The sequence below is a fragment of the Pseudocercospora fijiensis genome (genome assembly GCF_000340215.1).
Source record: "Pseudocercospora fijiensis CIRAD86 unplaced genomic scaffold MYCFIscaffold_1, whole genome shotgun sequence".
In the NCBI taxonomy this organism is placed as follows: domain Eukaryota; kingdom Fungi; phylum Ascomycota; class Dothideomycetes; order Mycosphaerellales; family Mycosphaerellaceae; genus Pseudocercospora; species Pseudocercospora fijiensis.
This window is the reverse complement of record NW_006921532.1, coordinates 2,108,815-2,123,715: the sequence shown is the minus strand read 5'-3', so window position 1 is coordinate 2,123,715 and position 14,901 is coordinate 2,108,815. Positions and strand designations below refer to the sequence as shown.

Below are 14,901 nucleotides of genomic sequence, written 5' to 3'. Positions count from 1 at the left end.
GGCGCGCTACTACCCAGAGGCCTCGCAAGATCCATACTGCGCACTCACTACCGCCTGCGCCGATTCCCTCACTGCCACTGCCACTGCGCCAGCCGGTCCAGCACCACCATTCGAAGAGACCGAGGGCTCTGCCGCTGCATCCTCTGTCGTTGCCGAGACCAAGGCTGCGCTTCCGCGAGACACCAAAGACGGGCAGTCAAGCAAGGACCTAGACGACGGAGAGCCACCGCCTCCATACACAGAAGGCTCAAGCCCCCTCGAAGGCTTTACGTACGTCATGGCCGCCGCAGGGAGCATTATCACGCAGGTGCAGCAAGGCGGGCCGGCACCCATAAACACTGCACTTGGAGGTATGTGTAGACATCTCACACGCACACGACTCCGTACTAATATCTGCATAGCTTCAGACGAGAACATCACGCTCGAATTACGGTCGGTTATATCCCCGCAGTCTCAAGCGACAACCCGCTTCTAACATGATCCCAGCGGCACTCGCTTTACACTTTCTCGGGATGAGCTGCTCACATTACCTGAATTCGTCCTGCTGTCGCTGTTCCCCAATGGCCTGCTCCCCGATGCTCATATGAACAGCTACCACGACGGCGACGTATATCCAGTCGACGTAAGCAATCCTCGCCAAAACCGCTTGGTCACCCAGGCGAGACCCCAATCATCTGCCTCAATCAACGACATCCAGAATGTCATATCCAACACTGATGTATATTTATCTGACATTGTGTATTTCTCACAGTACGACCCTGTTTCTCTGCAATACATGTTGGAGTTCTTCCGACATGTCGCGCAAACCATCCCCCAAACATCCGAAGAGCAGTCAAATGCTCAAAATGACCCATTGGCTCCCAACACAATGCCAATCGAGCCCATGTCCGGCAACGCACGCGATATGCTTCAAGACCGCGCCGGTATCATAGTACTGAGGGAAGATCTCGACTTTTATGCCATTCCACCACGGAAAGACATTGGCCATCCCGAGATGCAAGACATCAAGCGAGCCGCAAGTCGAGCACTTCTCAAGCAAGACGGCATTTTTTCGGGTCTCCGAAAAAGCGAAGAACCAGGCACTACAGAGCAACATCTTATCGAAATGCTTACGGCTGGGTAAATGGCAGAATGATAAATGTTGTCTTCCTCCAAAACTGACCTCCTCACAGCGGATTCAATCACGACGACACCTGGGGCCATCGAGCCGCAGAGCCACAGAAAGCCGTCATCTGCTCAATTGCTTTGGCAAGGCTGCGAACAGACATTAAAGGTGACACAGCTGGCGCAGCAAATGCGGTAGGTATGGCGCAAAAGTTGTTACTCTTCTGGAGGAAGCCCGCTAGAAGATGTTGGTGGGAAGGTGTCGAGCTGGAGAATGTTGAGGGAGTGGAAGGAAAGCTGAAGGTCTGGATCAGGCGTGTGTGGACTTTGGAAATGGTATGCATCACCTCACTTCAATGATATCAGATCCCCGCTAACGGTGATCACAGAGCGTAATAGGACTGCGCTGAGGACTGAAAGACATGACCTGCGTGGCGGGCGAAGCCTCGTTCCAGCGCGAACAGCTCGGATTCAGCAAGTTTACATTGTTTGCGAACACGACTTACCAGGAGAACGCCTCTACATATACCCCTATCACCTCCTGTGTCAACAGTCTCGACGGCCTCAAATTTGCTTTTCTTTGGAATAACATGCATGCCAGGCGCTATGGAAAGGAGCATGCGCCAATGTCAAACAGTCTCTAGGCAGGCTCCGATTTCATATTGTAAGAATGCATAGCAAGCCACCAAAAAATGTACAGAAGAATCACTAGTGTAAGAAAGACAGGAAACCCGATTGTGCAGAGTCACTAAATCTTGTATGCAATCGCGGCTCGATCTCTGCTATCGACGCTGAACGCCTCGCTAAATTCCTCGTCATGCCATCGTCAGTCATAATCTAAAGGTCAATCGCTGGCAAAAACAGCATCCCTCGAACTTTCTCAATCACCCCACAAGACTCGACTCGCAGGCGTGATAGCTCCTTCAACTCGCTCATTGCCATCCTCAAGCTGCATCTTCTTCTGCACCAAGCCCCGATTAAAAAAGAAACTGATCACCAAAGCACCCTTCATAGCAGCCACAACCACAATAACCGCACTCGGACTCCTCTTGGCCAAAACCGCAGTGCCAATGAACCCCCCCGCTAACATCGCAGCAAAGAACGCCAACCTCCGATTCCGTTTCGTGTTGTGCACTTTGAAGAAGTCCTTGTCCGTACAAAGCTGTATCAAAGCGCCGGTAATCATCGTAGTGTTGAGTTCCGGCATCGATACATTTAACGCATTCGCAATCTGTCCCGATTCCGCGAACGCGAGACATGCTAATATCGCCATGGCTCCAGGTCCGGTGCTTTGCCTACTAACCCAATACCTGATCGCCGCGGCCGCGAGCATGAGGATTGCTTGGAAAGAATTTGAAATCAGTAACCAGATCCTTCGTCGCTGTCTGGAGACGTGACCTAAATGGCCGAAGAAGGTTGCGCCGAAGACGAAGATTCCCATGCTGATTCCGACGTTTTTTTCAATTCCTGGGTCTAAAGCTGGGAGACGGAAGGCGTAGAGGGCGAGGAAGAGGGTGTTGCCGGTCATTTTTGAGGCGAAGACTCGGTATTGCGTGAAGGTCATTGCGTCTAGGGCGCCTGTGACGATTGTCATAAAGAGGAGTTGGGATTCGAGGTATTTATCTCCTGCTACTTCTTGGAAGAAGTAGGTGCGCCAGGCTGAGGCGGATGGAAGGGGTGGTGGGTAGCGGAAGGTTTTGTAAATCGATTGGGATTGGGACTTTTTTTGCGCTGGTTCCTGGTTCTGGCGTTAGTCATTGCGGCAATGGAGAAAGGTGTGGTTGGGCATACATCGGATTGGACATGTTGATGTGCTCCAAGATCATTCAACTTATCTGTTGACGATGCTCCTGATGGCTTTCGTTCTTGCTCTTCTATGCTTTTCAACCTTGAACGTTGCCATTTCAAATCTGTCGACGATAGTTGTTCTAATGCGAGAGCAAGCTCTGGCGCGGTGACTGCTCGTTGTGGTCTTGGTCGGTCAGGTGAAGGTGGTGCTGTGGTCTCGTCGGTGGTCATGGCGGGCGAGAAGCCTTTTATTTCCGCGTAGTCGTATCGCAGAGGCGGATGTCTAATGCCATGAATGTACTCTCTGGAAATGACTTGAGCAATATCGAGGGAGACTGAGAACGAGTGTGAGATATAGCAGTTTATGAGTTAAGCCGAAGTCTGCATGTGCTCTCGCAGCCTCGGGGTGATACGAAAAGAAACATTGATCAGCCAAAACGTTCTCTAGCCAAGACTAAGTAGTTCGGGCGAATTGACTCTTATCAGTGAGGTACTAGTAGTGCCAGTGTGGCAAGGAGAAGGTTTGCCAAACGCTGTGTGTTTCTGCATAGTGCTCGCGTGAACAAAGCGCGATTGACGTTAGCATCAAACCATGCCAGAGAAGGGATCCTTGTGGCGACATATTCATATGCTCGATCGTTATAGAGGCTGTGATAGCGCATCACTTTTGTGTACGTGTATGGCACGTCAGTGTGTCCGGAGCGGTGGTCGCGCCAAGGACAGCAGCAGAAGACTGATAGTGCGATTGACGTATCTGTGCGAAAGGAGGCGGTTTGGACAAGAGAGCTATTTTCCCTGCCAAGCCCACGGCGGGAGAGGCTTCGACTGTCTCATTTGCCTTGCGTCAAGCTGCCTTAACCTTGAGTCTGGACTTGATCTCATCAGATGGCGTAGTTCTTGGCATCTTCGTTCGGTGGGAGCTACTGTGAACTATGCTTCCCACCTCGACTGTGGCAAGAGCTAGGAGATTGTGAGGTGAGTGCAAGCCAATGTCACTATGTCACTTGGACAATGAGTCGGGACAAGAGATCCACTGGATCAACATCACGATATGCATCAACTCCATGAAAGATACGAGGCTGTCTGCGACAGTTTCTGGAGAGATTGATGCGTGCCGGACCTTTTAGTTGTCAACTCTAGTGAGCCTTCCACTAGGCAAGGTTAGTATCCCAGGACATTGGGCGTGCTGATCTACTAGGCCGTGAGACTGCCGGTGGTGACATACAGATAGCTTCTCAACAGCATACTCTGATATCCAGCCCACTGCACGGCGAAGAGGGCCCGGTATGCAGCATATGCAGGCACCATAAAGCTGTATGGACATCGACCAGGTGTTCCGATGGAGAGCAGCTCCATTTCTGATCCTGAGTTCGTCCAAATTGAATGTGGTGTATGTATTCAGCTAGACTGCTCGTGGAGCACCGCCGCGATATGCCTCCACTACGTTCTATATATGCTCAAGGCCTAGCGTCAACATGCCCACTCCTGAGCATTTGTCAGCTCATTCGTATACCGATACTGCAGGTTAAAGTGCAGAGGATCCATCAAGGCATGAAAGATGCAGACAGCACAGGACTTCGTCCCTTCAACTGACAAAGTATGCCTTCTTGGGTGAGTATAGAAGGAGTCTGGGTTCGAAGTCGTCTATTCTTATGACTGCAGGCTGTTAGATTAATGCTAAGAACTCTTCAGAAGATACCTTCGACCAGGGCTCCTGCTGAGAACAATCTTGGTACAAGAAGCCAAGTAACTGCCCTCATGCGCTCGCCATGAGACTCATCGCTTCTTTGATACCTATCTATAGGCTCAAGATGGCTGTTGGAGGCTCGAAGCTTCGTTGCAGCTCATGCTCCCGGCTTCCTGCAGCTTCAACGGCTTTCTGCTTCACCTGGAAGTTGGCCAGCGCTCACCGCTAGACGGAAGCCGGTATCCAGCGCGCTTGTGAACCCTTAATAGAACAGCAATTCCAGGCTGGTGTCAATACAAGTGCTCCGGTCCCGTAGTTCAATTGGTAGAATGTTGGAGTCCGGATCCAGAGGTTGTCAGTTCGAGTCTGGCTGGGATCGTTTTCTTTTGTTTTGCTGCGAAGTCCAGTGCCTGCAGTGATGCAGAGACGTTTCCTTAATCAAAATTGAGTACCGGTTTCAGCCTTCATCACCTCGCTCGTCCACTTCCAAAGGTGCAGCTAGAGCTGGCCGAGCTGCTCTCCACCCGCTTCTTCCCCTCACTGAGATGGAGTAAGAGTTTGGATGGCCAGACGCCAGCATTCTGTCCTGCCGTGCATCGAATGCTAGCATCCGCAGGTTTGATGAGCTTTCGTCTGTGCCATCGTAGCTATCGTCCAACCGGTGCTCTGCGCCAAGTACGTTCTGTAGTGCTTGTGTAAAAGCCTCGCGATCTACATCCTCGGCGGTGATCTTTCCAATGCGGAAGTTCAAGTCCGGCTTTTGTCTGCCCAGCTTCTTCAAGGGCTCTACGATTTTCGCCTTCTCATGCCAGTTGCCAGTATTGGTGCTATCACACCAGCTGACCACGACGGTTCTCAGTTTCGGCGCCTGGCATAGCACATCGCAAGCTCTGGATGCTCGTCGCTTTATTTCCGCACAGAATGCTTCCAGTCCAAAACTCGGATAGTTCTGCAGCAGGAGAAGATCACAGAAGAATACGACTTCCACCTTCCGAATCTGGTTCAGAGAAGGCGAGGACTCCAGACGGCGAAGATCAGGATCGACTCGGAAGAAGTTGAATGCATGAGAAAACACCAGCTTCCAGGTTGAGATGGTATAGAAGTAGTCTAAGATCTCATCTGTGAGTTGAGCATGGATGTTGAGCAGGAACGATGAGGGTGGCCGGTGCGAGACTGATGTTATGCCTACGGACGGCAGAGGGTGTGAGACGTTCTCCGGCGGGAGGAGGTGGGCGTAGATTTGCTGGCGAAGCTCGAGAGGGAGACGTAGGATGGGAGATGGAGACGAAGACGATGGTGGTGTCATTTCGAGACAGCTCTGAGAGGGTGGCGTGGGAAGTGAAGAAGGAAGACCTACAAGTCAGTAAAGAAAAGATGCTCGTTGAAAATTACTGGGAAGCTACGACTGCTGGATCTGTATGTACGGTAGCCATTGCCATCTACGCGTGATCGATTGCAGGTGGTGGTGGTGGTGGCAGCAGGAGGAGTTCGCGTCGGCCGAGGTCTGGATGTCAGCGCCAAGTTCATGCACCCAAGTCGCTTCCAGGCTGCTGCCCAGATGGCACCGCAATAACAACTAAATCTGCCTTTCTACTCTTCTACTCGTTCGTTGCAAGGCCATCCGGAGCTCACACTGCCACGGAGATCTCCCAGCGAGATGGCTATCGGTGCTAGCTGTGACATGATGAGCATCCAGTCACCAAGGAAGGGTCACGGCAGCAGAGTGCTGATTATTACAATGAGAAAGGCGAAGAGTGGCATGCAATCTTCTAGCGCTGGGCGTCAAAACGACCATTCGCGGTTCGAGGAGCCTCGTCTCTACATCTGTCATCTCGGAAGCATGGAGACTCGGTATTGTAGGAAGCTAGAACGTATTCATCCCGCTGCAGCCCAGCGCAGATCAGCGACCAAACGTATCTCCTGCTTTCCTGCTGGCTAACTAAAGACTCTGGTGAGAACGCGAACGCTGCAAGCCACGCCCTGCTGCACAACAGCCATCTCCGAGGCCGTACAACCCTACTATGATGCATTCTGAGTCTTCGGCTTGGTATCAGCTTAGAGGCCACATTGCCAGGCTCTCTTGTAGCAAGCACATCCGACATTCTCGGGCGTGGTTTGGGATTTTGGAGTGAAGACCATGGACGAAGAACGAAAAACCGAGTTCAAGACCGGTGCAGCTACCTCTACGACCGGTGAGGGCAACCTGCCAGACAATCTCGTGTATGATCTCGACGATGAGGAGCCCCAACTGAATGCGACGACATACATTGCAATAGCATCTCTATTCTTGCTAGAGTGGGTTCAGATCATGGCGCTGCAAGGCCCATCCAGCGCTGTATGTCCATGTCAAGATCTGCAAAACCCAGCTAATCAAGCCTGACACACAGCTTTCATTCATCGCGGCCGACCTCGATGCATCAGAGACTGCTCAATGGATACCAAATGCTCTTTCCTTGGTTCAAGCCGTTATAGGTCCCCTCGTTGCTTCAGCTTCGGACACATTTCAAGCTCGTAAAACGATTCTCGTGCTCTGTTGCACCCTTGCATTCATCGGAGCGGCAATCGCACCTGGCTCTCAAGATATTGGACGCCTCCTTGCCGCTACTGTCCTCATAGGATTTGGATTTGCCACTGTTCCATTAACATACTGCATTCCCAGCGAAATCGTGCCAAGAAAATGGTATCCTGCGGTGCAGGGCTCTCTGAATACCTTTGCTTCTATGTCCACAATTACGTCAATCCTCAGCGTCGGTGCACTCACAAGAGATGATGCACATCAAGGCTGGAGACATTATTACTGGATCATGTTCGCTGTGCGGGGAGTAACAATTCTTGGACTGCTCTTTGGATATAGGCCGCCGAAGAGACACGCGCGTTGTGAAACTCTGAGGATTTGGGACAAGATACGACAATTGGACCTTGTCGGCTTCTTTTTGCTCACCACAGGACTGTCGCTATTCCTTGTTGGCATGGGTCTTGGTGGAGTTCTATACGCTTGGGATGACGCGCCAGTGCTTGGGACCTTAGTCACTGGAATCGTGACTCTGCTCGCTTTCGCCCTGCACGAGTGGAAGGGAACAACACACGGGATCCTGCATCACGATCTATTCCGAGGGCCGCCAGAGTATGTTCGGACCTATGTTGGATGTATACTGCTTATCTTTATCGAAGGAATTATGCTGTTTGCATTTGTGATATTCTATCCGCAGTTGCAAGTTTACTTCCTACCTTTCTGCGACACACGCAGCGACTGATGCATCTTCTAGGACGGGCGACCTGTTTGAGACTGACCCTTTCCTAATCAGTGCTCGCACTATGCCATGGTGGGTAGGCGCTACCCTTACCACCTTCGCCTATGGTTACATCAGTACGAAATCCAGAAGCATTCGACTACCGCTCTTGCTCGGCTTTCTGTTATGGACTGGTGGTATGATTGGTCTGGCCACCGTCCAGCCAGGACAGTCTATTGATGCTTTGGTATTCTGCGGTCTTGCAGGCATTGGATTTGCCGGACCTTTGACCCTCATTGTAGCCGGCGTGCAACTGGCCACTCCGCACCATCTAATCAGTACTGCGACGGCTGTAATCACAAGCACGCGCGCTGTGGCAGCAACCGTATTCACTGCAATATACACTAGTGTGGTCACGGCTAGAGCGAAGAACTATACTCGACGATATGTCGGGACCGCGGTGGAGGAGGCAGGGCTCCCAAGATCAGGCGTCGGACCATTCATTGCAGCATTAACGAGCCGAAATAGCACTGCGCTAGCGAATGTCTCTGGAGCGAACGAGAATGTGATTCGGGCGGGAGAAGCAGCTTTGCAACATGCTCAGGCGGATTCAATGCGTGCTGTATGGATTATCGCTGCAGCATTTGGAGGGTTGGCTTGTGTTGTGTGTTGGTTCATGGGAGATATCAAGAAGACCATGACATATCGTGTCGACGCGCCTGTAGAGGAACTGCATGCTAAGGGTCGATGTCGAGCAGAATGAAGCGCTGTTGACTCGGGCGGGGAGGAAGAAGGCTGGAGTCGAGCAACGCACATAAATTTAGCCTAGCAGATTAATGAAAGTGAATGAAATGTAGACCGGCCCAAAGTCTTGGCATCGGTCATTGATCATCGATCTCCCGTCAGACGCGAAGCGAACCGCTCGCTTGCTTCAACGCGTCTCTCTCTTTGTGCTGCGCTGCGCTGCTCTCTCCTCGACTGCTTCCCACGTTATGACTTATGGAAACGCGGCATTGATACGGCCGCATATTCAGTATTTGGTTATGGAACATGTCAATTCATACAGAAACATGCATATCACGCGATACGATCCAAGACCAAGCGCACAGCAACGATGAAGCTACGCGCAAGAGAAAGCGAGACGACAGCAATGAAGCGCCGATTGCCATTGATACACGATCATTCAGTATACGAGTATGTGGACTAGTAGTGAAGCGTTTCGAGTCCTACTAATTGCTCTCAGACCGATTCTTCAAATCCATTTGCGAAGCCACTAATGTTCAAGCCGCAATGTCTGTTACGCCGATCCCAACTGCCACTAGCATATCTGGACTCGACACATGATGGAAGCCGACTTTTCGCGGCACATGTATCAGTTCTGGAAGCTTGTCATGAGCACCGGCACGATCTCAATGTATTGATTGTAGAAGAGGAGGAAGAGCGACGATTGTACGCAGTGGAGCGAGTGCACAAGCGCCAGTACGCATTATGTCGGCTCCGAAGCAATGTTCGAAAAGATGACATGATCGCACGATCGAAGCTGCATGTACAACCTCGCGAATACCAGCAAAAGCGGCAGGCTCTGCAATCCGTTGATGCTGGAAAGGCATGGTGGATGTCTGCATCTGTGGATATGAGCACGAGCATCGATACACGCACCGGCTCCAGACACAAGCTGAAGCTCTCGCTGCAAGCAGCTTCAGGAGGAAGACCCGTGTCAGCCGGTGTGGTGCAGGTGGGCGAGAAGGACTTAGACACAACTTCCTCAGCGATCGAAGACGCGCAGCCAGAAGACGTCACAGCTCCGAAACATACCTCGCCAGAAGATGCCCTGGAAGAGCTCGCCAAACACTACCTGGACACACTATACCTGTCGAGAACACCATTGGCGTACTTTGTCAAAGGCCCGCTTGCTCGTGCTCGAGCTGTCTTCTCTGCCCGACCTGCGGAGCTGATCACCTTCCTCCGCGGTGCCATTCTGTCGGCTTCTGTGGCGGACAAGAAGTACCGCGAGAATGTCTCGGAGCTTGTGAGGGACATGTCGCTGCTTGAAACGCCGGAGAGCAAGCCTAAGACACGGCGCAAGCGCAAGTGGAAACCCAAGCGTGACAAGCATGGTTTCTTCATAGACGAGAAGGACTACGTGGAGCAATGGTGGCGAAAGGACGATGAAAGTGCAAATCCTCCCAGCTCAGTGGAATCACTGGAATCGCACTTGCAACGGCGATCACGGAAGCTGCGAAATCGAGAGACTTTTCTGCAGGTCATTCTAATTCTGGAAACTATGGCTCTCGAAGCATCAGCGCCGCCAGCGTCTGTACTACCACCGAATTTGGAATCGCAGAACGTCGAATCGCAAGCAGAGGATACTCAAGCTGTAACCAGTGAGAAGAAGCCTCGGAAGAAGAAAGAGCTTGATCTCGCGAGCGTAATGCAGACTATGATTGATCGTTTGAGCATTTGGTACTCGCTAGACACGAGCTCTCCGTTGAAGACGAAGAACGAGAACGGCACGGCTGCGCAGGACGAAGCCAAGGATGATCTGAAGGACTTTGCTACGGAAGTTGTGATTCCATTCTGGAGCTCTCGAATCTTTGATCAAGCAAATGCCACGAGCAAGAAGCTTGGTGGTCCGGCTGCGCCGAACCCACTGAACAGAAAGTCCGGTTTAGCATCGAGGAAGCCTGGCGAGCCTGCAATGCGCCCGGCCCCGGAGAAGAAGCCGAGAAAGCCACTCGAGCGTGCCGCCACAGACACAGTCAACCGCAGAAGAGCACCTCCATTGCATCGCTCTGCCACCGACCAAGATGCCTTGGCACCGCTTATCAAGCGGGAGCAAAGTGAGCAACCATCGCTCAAGAGTATACCTCAGGCCAAAGCGAATTCGCAATCGAGAAAGCACGTCAGCCTACTTGACCAGGCAATGGGAAACAGACGGCAGGTGGATTTCTCGGCGATGTCGCAGGCCAGCGAGGCCAAGCTGCGCGAGAAGGCCAAGCGTGAGCAGCTCGTCCGTGAGGCTGTCTCCGGGATCAGGAAGCCTAACAGGAGCCTGGCTACCGAAGAGACCGCGAAGAAAGCAGACGAGAGCTTTGCGAGGGAGCTGGTCAAGAAAAAGTCCAGCAAGTCGCAAGGTCAGCGTAGCACAATAGCCGCGCCCATCACTGCCACGCCGAGACATATCAAAGCCACCCCGGCTCCCCGACGGCGGACGCAGGCAGGCTCCAACGAGCGGTCTGGCGCGACTTCAATCGTGCCTTCGTCTTCCACAAAACTGTTCGCGCAGCATGGTGGTGTGGTAGGCAGCACGCCTGCCGTTCCACAAACTGGCCATCGATCGAAGCACACCTCAGGCATTGAAGACACGCCATCTCGCGGCTTCGCTAAGTATATGCCTGCAGGATTAGGGCGCGAGCCTGGGACATTGCTTGAGTCGCCTTCGGCCACTCGCATAGCGAATATCGAAGCTACGCCTTTGAAGCCAATGCCATCAATGTCAGCCAAATCTCGACTGCAGGCTATTGTTGAAGTTTCGCCGGATAAGAACGATGATTCGGGAATTGGTCTTGATTACACCACAGACCGAACCTCGATTTACAAGAGTCTGGGTTGGGATGATGACGACGATTACGAACCACTACAATAGCATTTTCATAGCGTAGCATAACGATTACACGTTGCTCTTTTTGATCCTTCGGTCGCCTTTCCTGGCGTGGCCTTCTGTACTGTTCTGCCAAAAGTCAAAAGATGACATACATCTAATGGATCTTCTTGCTTATGGTGTTTCACAAGAACCTGCGTGACTTTAGCCCGACAATCTCTAAACACGACGAGTTCTCCAGTCCTGGTCACAAATCCAACATTTGGTCAGAGTGTCAAAGGGCAGATCAACACCAAACCAAAACCACCACATTCGCGCTGAACATTCACTTCTCTTCCCATCCGCTCGACAAGGCTGTAACAGTTCCAGCCAAGCCACTTATGCATACGCTTTCCAATCGCATGAAGCATGACTGGGTCGAGCTCGGGATCTGGATGCGGCTTGTGGAAGATGATCGATCCAGCTGACCCAGATGTCGTTACTGGAGAGAAGGCGACGGCAGCGCCTCCATAGTGCTTGCGTAGCTGAGAAACCTGCGTCTGCCATGGCTGAGACGAATTGCTGTCACTTGATCGACTTGAGTTTGATGGAAGCATTTTGGAAAGGGTGAGCAGCGACTCGCGGCGAAGTGGGATCCGTGGCGATATCACTGGTTCTGGCTGCGCCACTGAAGAAATGGTAGCGCCGTCTCCACGGAGTTCCTCGTCACTCATATCACCAGGGCGAGTCTTGGACTTGATCCGCTCGACTGCTCACACAGGCTTGTCATTGGCAGGGACAGCCCACTGAGATTGCACTTCCGTCAAGGAAGTTGGTATGCTGGCTTATCCCATACCGCTTGGCGTCTAGAAGCTACTTCAGCTCAGTGCCCAGGTGTACTTGCAGCGCTCAAGAGATGCATCTCCTCCTCGATGTCTTGCGGATAGAGGTTGGCATCCTTGAGCACGTCGCGGACAGTATTCCACACCTCAGCCTGACGGCCCCGAAGCATCTACATACTTTCAAGCCAGCGCTCATCCCGCTTGCGCTTTGGAGGAGACATGTCGAGGAAAGCATTCCATGCGGCGGCAAGCCTCTGTCTGTTCTTGTGGCGTGGCTGTGGACCAGCACTCAAGTTGTCCAGATGGGATGCCTTGAGTCCAGCTTGGCCTTCGTGACTCGTCGGTGCATTGCTCGAAGCAATAATGAAATCGGCCGCACGACGAATAACTCTGTAAATGGAGAATGGGAAGGAAAGGACAGTCAATGCCAATGGAAAGCCAACGTTACGCTCACCCAGCCGTGGCACTCTGCTCTTGTCCATGGCACAAGATCTCCGTAGTTTTGATCATTCATGGCAACGCAGTCATCATGGAAGGCTGACGGAAGCATCGAAGGCCACCCAATCCTCAGGGTTCGTTGTGGTGCGGTGATGAAGATGGCCCAGTAGCCGGCCGCATGGGATCATCTCTCAGCGTCTCGACATTCCAGTACGGGACCATGATGGATGCAGGGCCTTGCGATCCTTGAGTGCTTCACCATATTTCCAACCCGATCTTTTGCTTCCTCTGGTTTGCCGTCCAATCCGCTGTGCTGCAAGTCTTGGGACGCGGACTTTCTCAGGCTCTTCGCGCTTCGACGTCAGTTTGTCTGGCACAAATTGGGGCAAGCATATCGCGGAGTCTTGGTTGCAATTCTATCCCCATTTGCCTTGGATCTCGTGCCTGCCTCCTGGCTTCCAAGACGCCGGCATTGGAAGTTTAACGGACGCCAAACCTTGTCGTACTTTTGACGTTATTGTCTTGCAGAAGGAAATGCGACTTGTTTACTCCCCAGTTGATGTCGCACATCGCACAGGATCTCTTCCGCACAGGCCTACTCGCTGCAAGAAAAGTGAATCTGAAGCTGAGAGATTTGGGCAACTGCCTACGCACTCTCTATCACCCAGAAGCCTTGAGAATCTCAAGTTCCTCTACTTCCAAGACGAGTGCTTCAAGTAGCAGCGGGAAACACGAGAGGATAGAATCAACCACCTCGTCCACCTCACCTCTTGTCAGCCACATGCAAGAATCTGACCAACAAAAATAATCACCACGTGTGCCCCCTCACGAGCCACACCGATTGAGATCCTTCCCGACCTGGCATCATCATCATACAGTACAGGCGCCGTGTCCGTACACCACACCACTGACTCAGCAGAGTTTCGGTGTACCAGACAAATGCTTCAAATACAGTGGGGTGTCAAGCTTCAGCAGGAGCGCCCTATGCGGTATGCAGCTTACTCGGCCGCGTACTGGCGCGCAGGAACGGACCTGATGATGGACATGACCATCAACTCTTAGGCTTCTGGAGCTGTTCGAGAGTTGAATGGAAACCTGTTTGGTGGTCATCAGCGGGGTTTCAAACGGGTCAAAGCCACGAATGGTCGCTCTCGAAGCGTGCAAAAGGTTGCCGAGACATCTTCGAAAGGGTCCAGAGGGATCAGCCCTGTGCTTGAAAATGGCTCCTAGGGCCCGTTCTCTCGTCCGTTTATCGTACCTTGTTTTTCCAGTGGTATACGATAAAGGCGACTGTTCAGTATATATCGTTTATCGTGTTGTTTATCGTGTCCATTTTTCTAAGACAGGTAGATACTCGCTTAGCATACCGTATTTAGCATAAACTACGAAAAATCGTCGTCTTTATACCTTTAATCGTGTATCTACTCTTGTTATTAAAAAACGCCGCTATTTCTATTAGATTGCGCTATACTATAGAACGAAGAGGCTCGAGCGAGGAAAGAAGGGTTCTAGAAGGCGCGGCGGCGGTAGATCTTCGAAGAAGGCGTATTAAATTAGCGCAGCGTAATATATTAGTCGTACTCGTTATGCTAGCTACTATACTATAGGAATATAGTATACGGATGCTAGGCAGCATACGGACGATATATATAGATAGCGAGCGAGATAAGCGGCTACTATACGACTTGCTAGACTCGAGCGAGGTACGGATATATCGATATTGTCGCTTTACGCCGGTTTAGTTTATTAAGCTATATAAGATAGCGGCCGGCGACCTAAAGGATAGCACTCTTATTAGTAGATAGCAGAAGTTGTTATTATTCCTTAACGCTATAACGAAGGCGCGTCTATACCGCGATTTAGCAGAAGACTTTTACTATAGTCTAAGCTAGATATCGTCTATCTTCTATAAGGTGTTAATAGCCTTAATACCGTTATATAGACAGCTCGTAACGCCTACGAAGGCAACCGACTCGCTAGCGCTAAGAAGTCGTAGTCCGAAGTACTAGCCTTATTTTAAGGACTATATAGGCGCACTAGATAGCTCGCATCTGCCGGCTTATATACCTATACTAGAATAATACCGCTATTATAAACGAGACGGCGAGGTAACGTAGAATATATTAGCGGTCGTCGATTAGCACCGCCGCTTTACCTTTGTATTACCTAGATAGAAAGGATTAGCGTACGATAGCCGTATAATAGAAGATGCTATCGAGAACTATAGGTTTA

At 51.5% G+C, this 14,901-nt stretch overlaps 7 protein-coding genes and 1 non-coding gene across 8 annotated transcripts; 5 read left to right on the top strand and 3 right to left on the bottom strand.

The window, feature by feature from the left end:
• Positions 1-277: 277 nt before the first annotated feature.
• On the top strand, positions 278-1,966 carry MYCFIDRAFT_158790 (uncharacterized protein; the record flags this gene model as incomplete). The annotated part of the gene is made up of 5 exons (XM_007922773.1): positions 278-350; positions 402-432; positions 487-1,119; positions 1,173-1,440; positions 1,494-1,966. 5 exons carry the CDS (start codon positions 278-280, stop codon positions 1,512-1,514), a joined length of 1,026 nt encoding a protein of 341 aa, XP_007920964.1. The 3' UTR covers positions 1,515-1,966.
• Positions 1,967-1,984: 18 nt separating this feature from the next.
• MYCFIDRAFT_129567 (uncharacterized protein) lies at positions 1,985-2,779 on the bottom strand (the record flags this gene model as incomplete). Its single annotated transcript, XM_007922771.1, has 1 exon — positions 1,985-2,779. A coding segment is annotated over one exon (795 nt), but the record flags the coding sequence as incomplete, so codon positions are not given.
• A 2,106-nt stretch (positions 2,780-4,885) lies between these two features.
• On the top strand, positions 4,886-4,958 carry MYCFIDRAFT_t17. The gene has a single exon. It is a non-coding gene; the product is annotated as a tRNA-Arg (tRNA).
• A 14-nt stretch (positions 4,959-4,972) lies between these two features.
• On the bottom strand, positions 4,973-5,885 carry MYCFIDRAFT_212935 (uncharacterized protein; the record flags this gene model as incomplete). The annotated part of the gene is made up of 1 exon (XM_007922770.1): positions 4,973-5,885. One exon carries the CDS (start codon positions 5,883-5,885, stop codon positions 5,037-5,039), a length of 849 nt encoding a protein of 282 aa, XP_007920961.1. The 3' UTR covers positions 4,973-5,036.
• A 1,339-nt stretch (positions 5,886-7,224) lies between these two features.
• On the top strand, positions 7,225-7,912 carry MYCFIDRAFT_209540 (uncharacterized protein). The gene has a single exon (XM_007922769.1). It carries the CDS (start codon positions 7,300-7,302, stop codon positions 7,831-7,833), a length of 534 nt encoding a protein of 177 aa, XP_007920960.1. The 5' UTR covers positions 7,225-7,299; the 3' UTR covers positions 7,834-7,912.
• A 96-nt stretch (positions 7,913-8,008) lies between these two features.
• MYCFIDRAFT_201173 (uncharacterized protein) lies at positions 8,009-8,658 on the top strand (the record flags this gene model as incomplete). Its single annotated transcript, XM_007922768.1, has 1 exon — positions 8,009-8,658. One exon carries the CDS (start codon positions 8,009-8,011, stop codon positions 8,570-8,572), a length of 564 nt encoding a protein of 187 aa, XP_007920959.1. The 3' UTR covers positions 8,573-8,658.
• Positions 8,659-11,479: 2,821 nt separating this feature from the next.
• MYCFIDRAFT_169370 (uncharacterized protein) lies at positions 11,480-12,713 on the bottom strand (the record flags this gene model as incomplete). Its single annotated transcript, XM_007922766.1, has 8 exons — positions 11,480-11,539; positions 11,566-11,612; positions 11,641-11,727; positions 11,772-12,161; positions 12,190-12,255; positions 12,290-12,383; positions 12,410-12,422; positions 12,451-12,713. The coding sequence occupies 8 exons, from the start codon at positions 12,711-12,713 to the stop codon at positions 11,480-11,482; spliced, it is 1,020 nt and encodes a 339-aa protein (XP_007920957.1).
• Positions 12,714-12,743: 30 nt separating this feature from the next.
• MYCFIDRAFT_169369 (uncharacterized protein) lies at positions 12,744-13,886 on the top strand (the record flags this gene model as incomplete). Its single annotated transcript, XM_007922765.1, has 9 exons — positions 12,744-12,810; positions 12,837-12,879; positions 12,903-13,385; positions 13,413-13,425; positions 13,458-13,484; positions 13,516-13,597; positions 13,624-13,751; positions 13,783-13,827; positions 13,866-13,886. The coding sequence occupies 9 exons, from the start codon at positions 12,744-12,746 to the stop codon at positions 13,884-13,886; spliced, it is 909 nt and encodes a 302-aa protein (XP_007920956.1).
• Between the last annotated feature and the right edge of the window lie 1,015 nt (positions 13,887-14,901).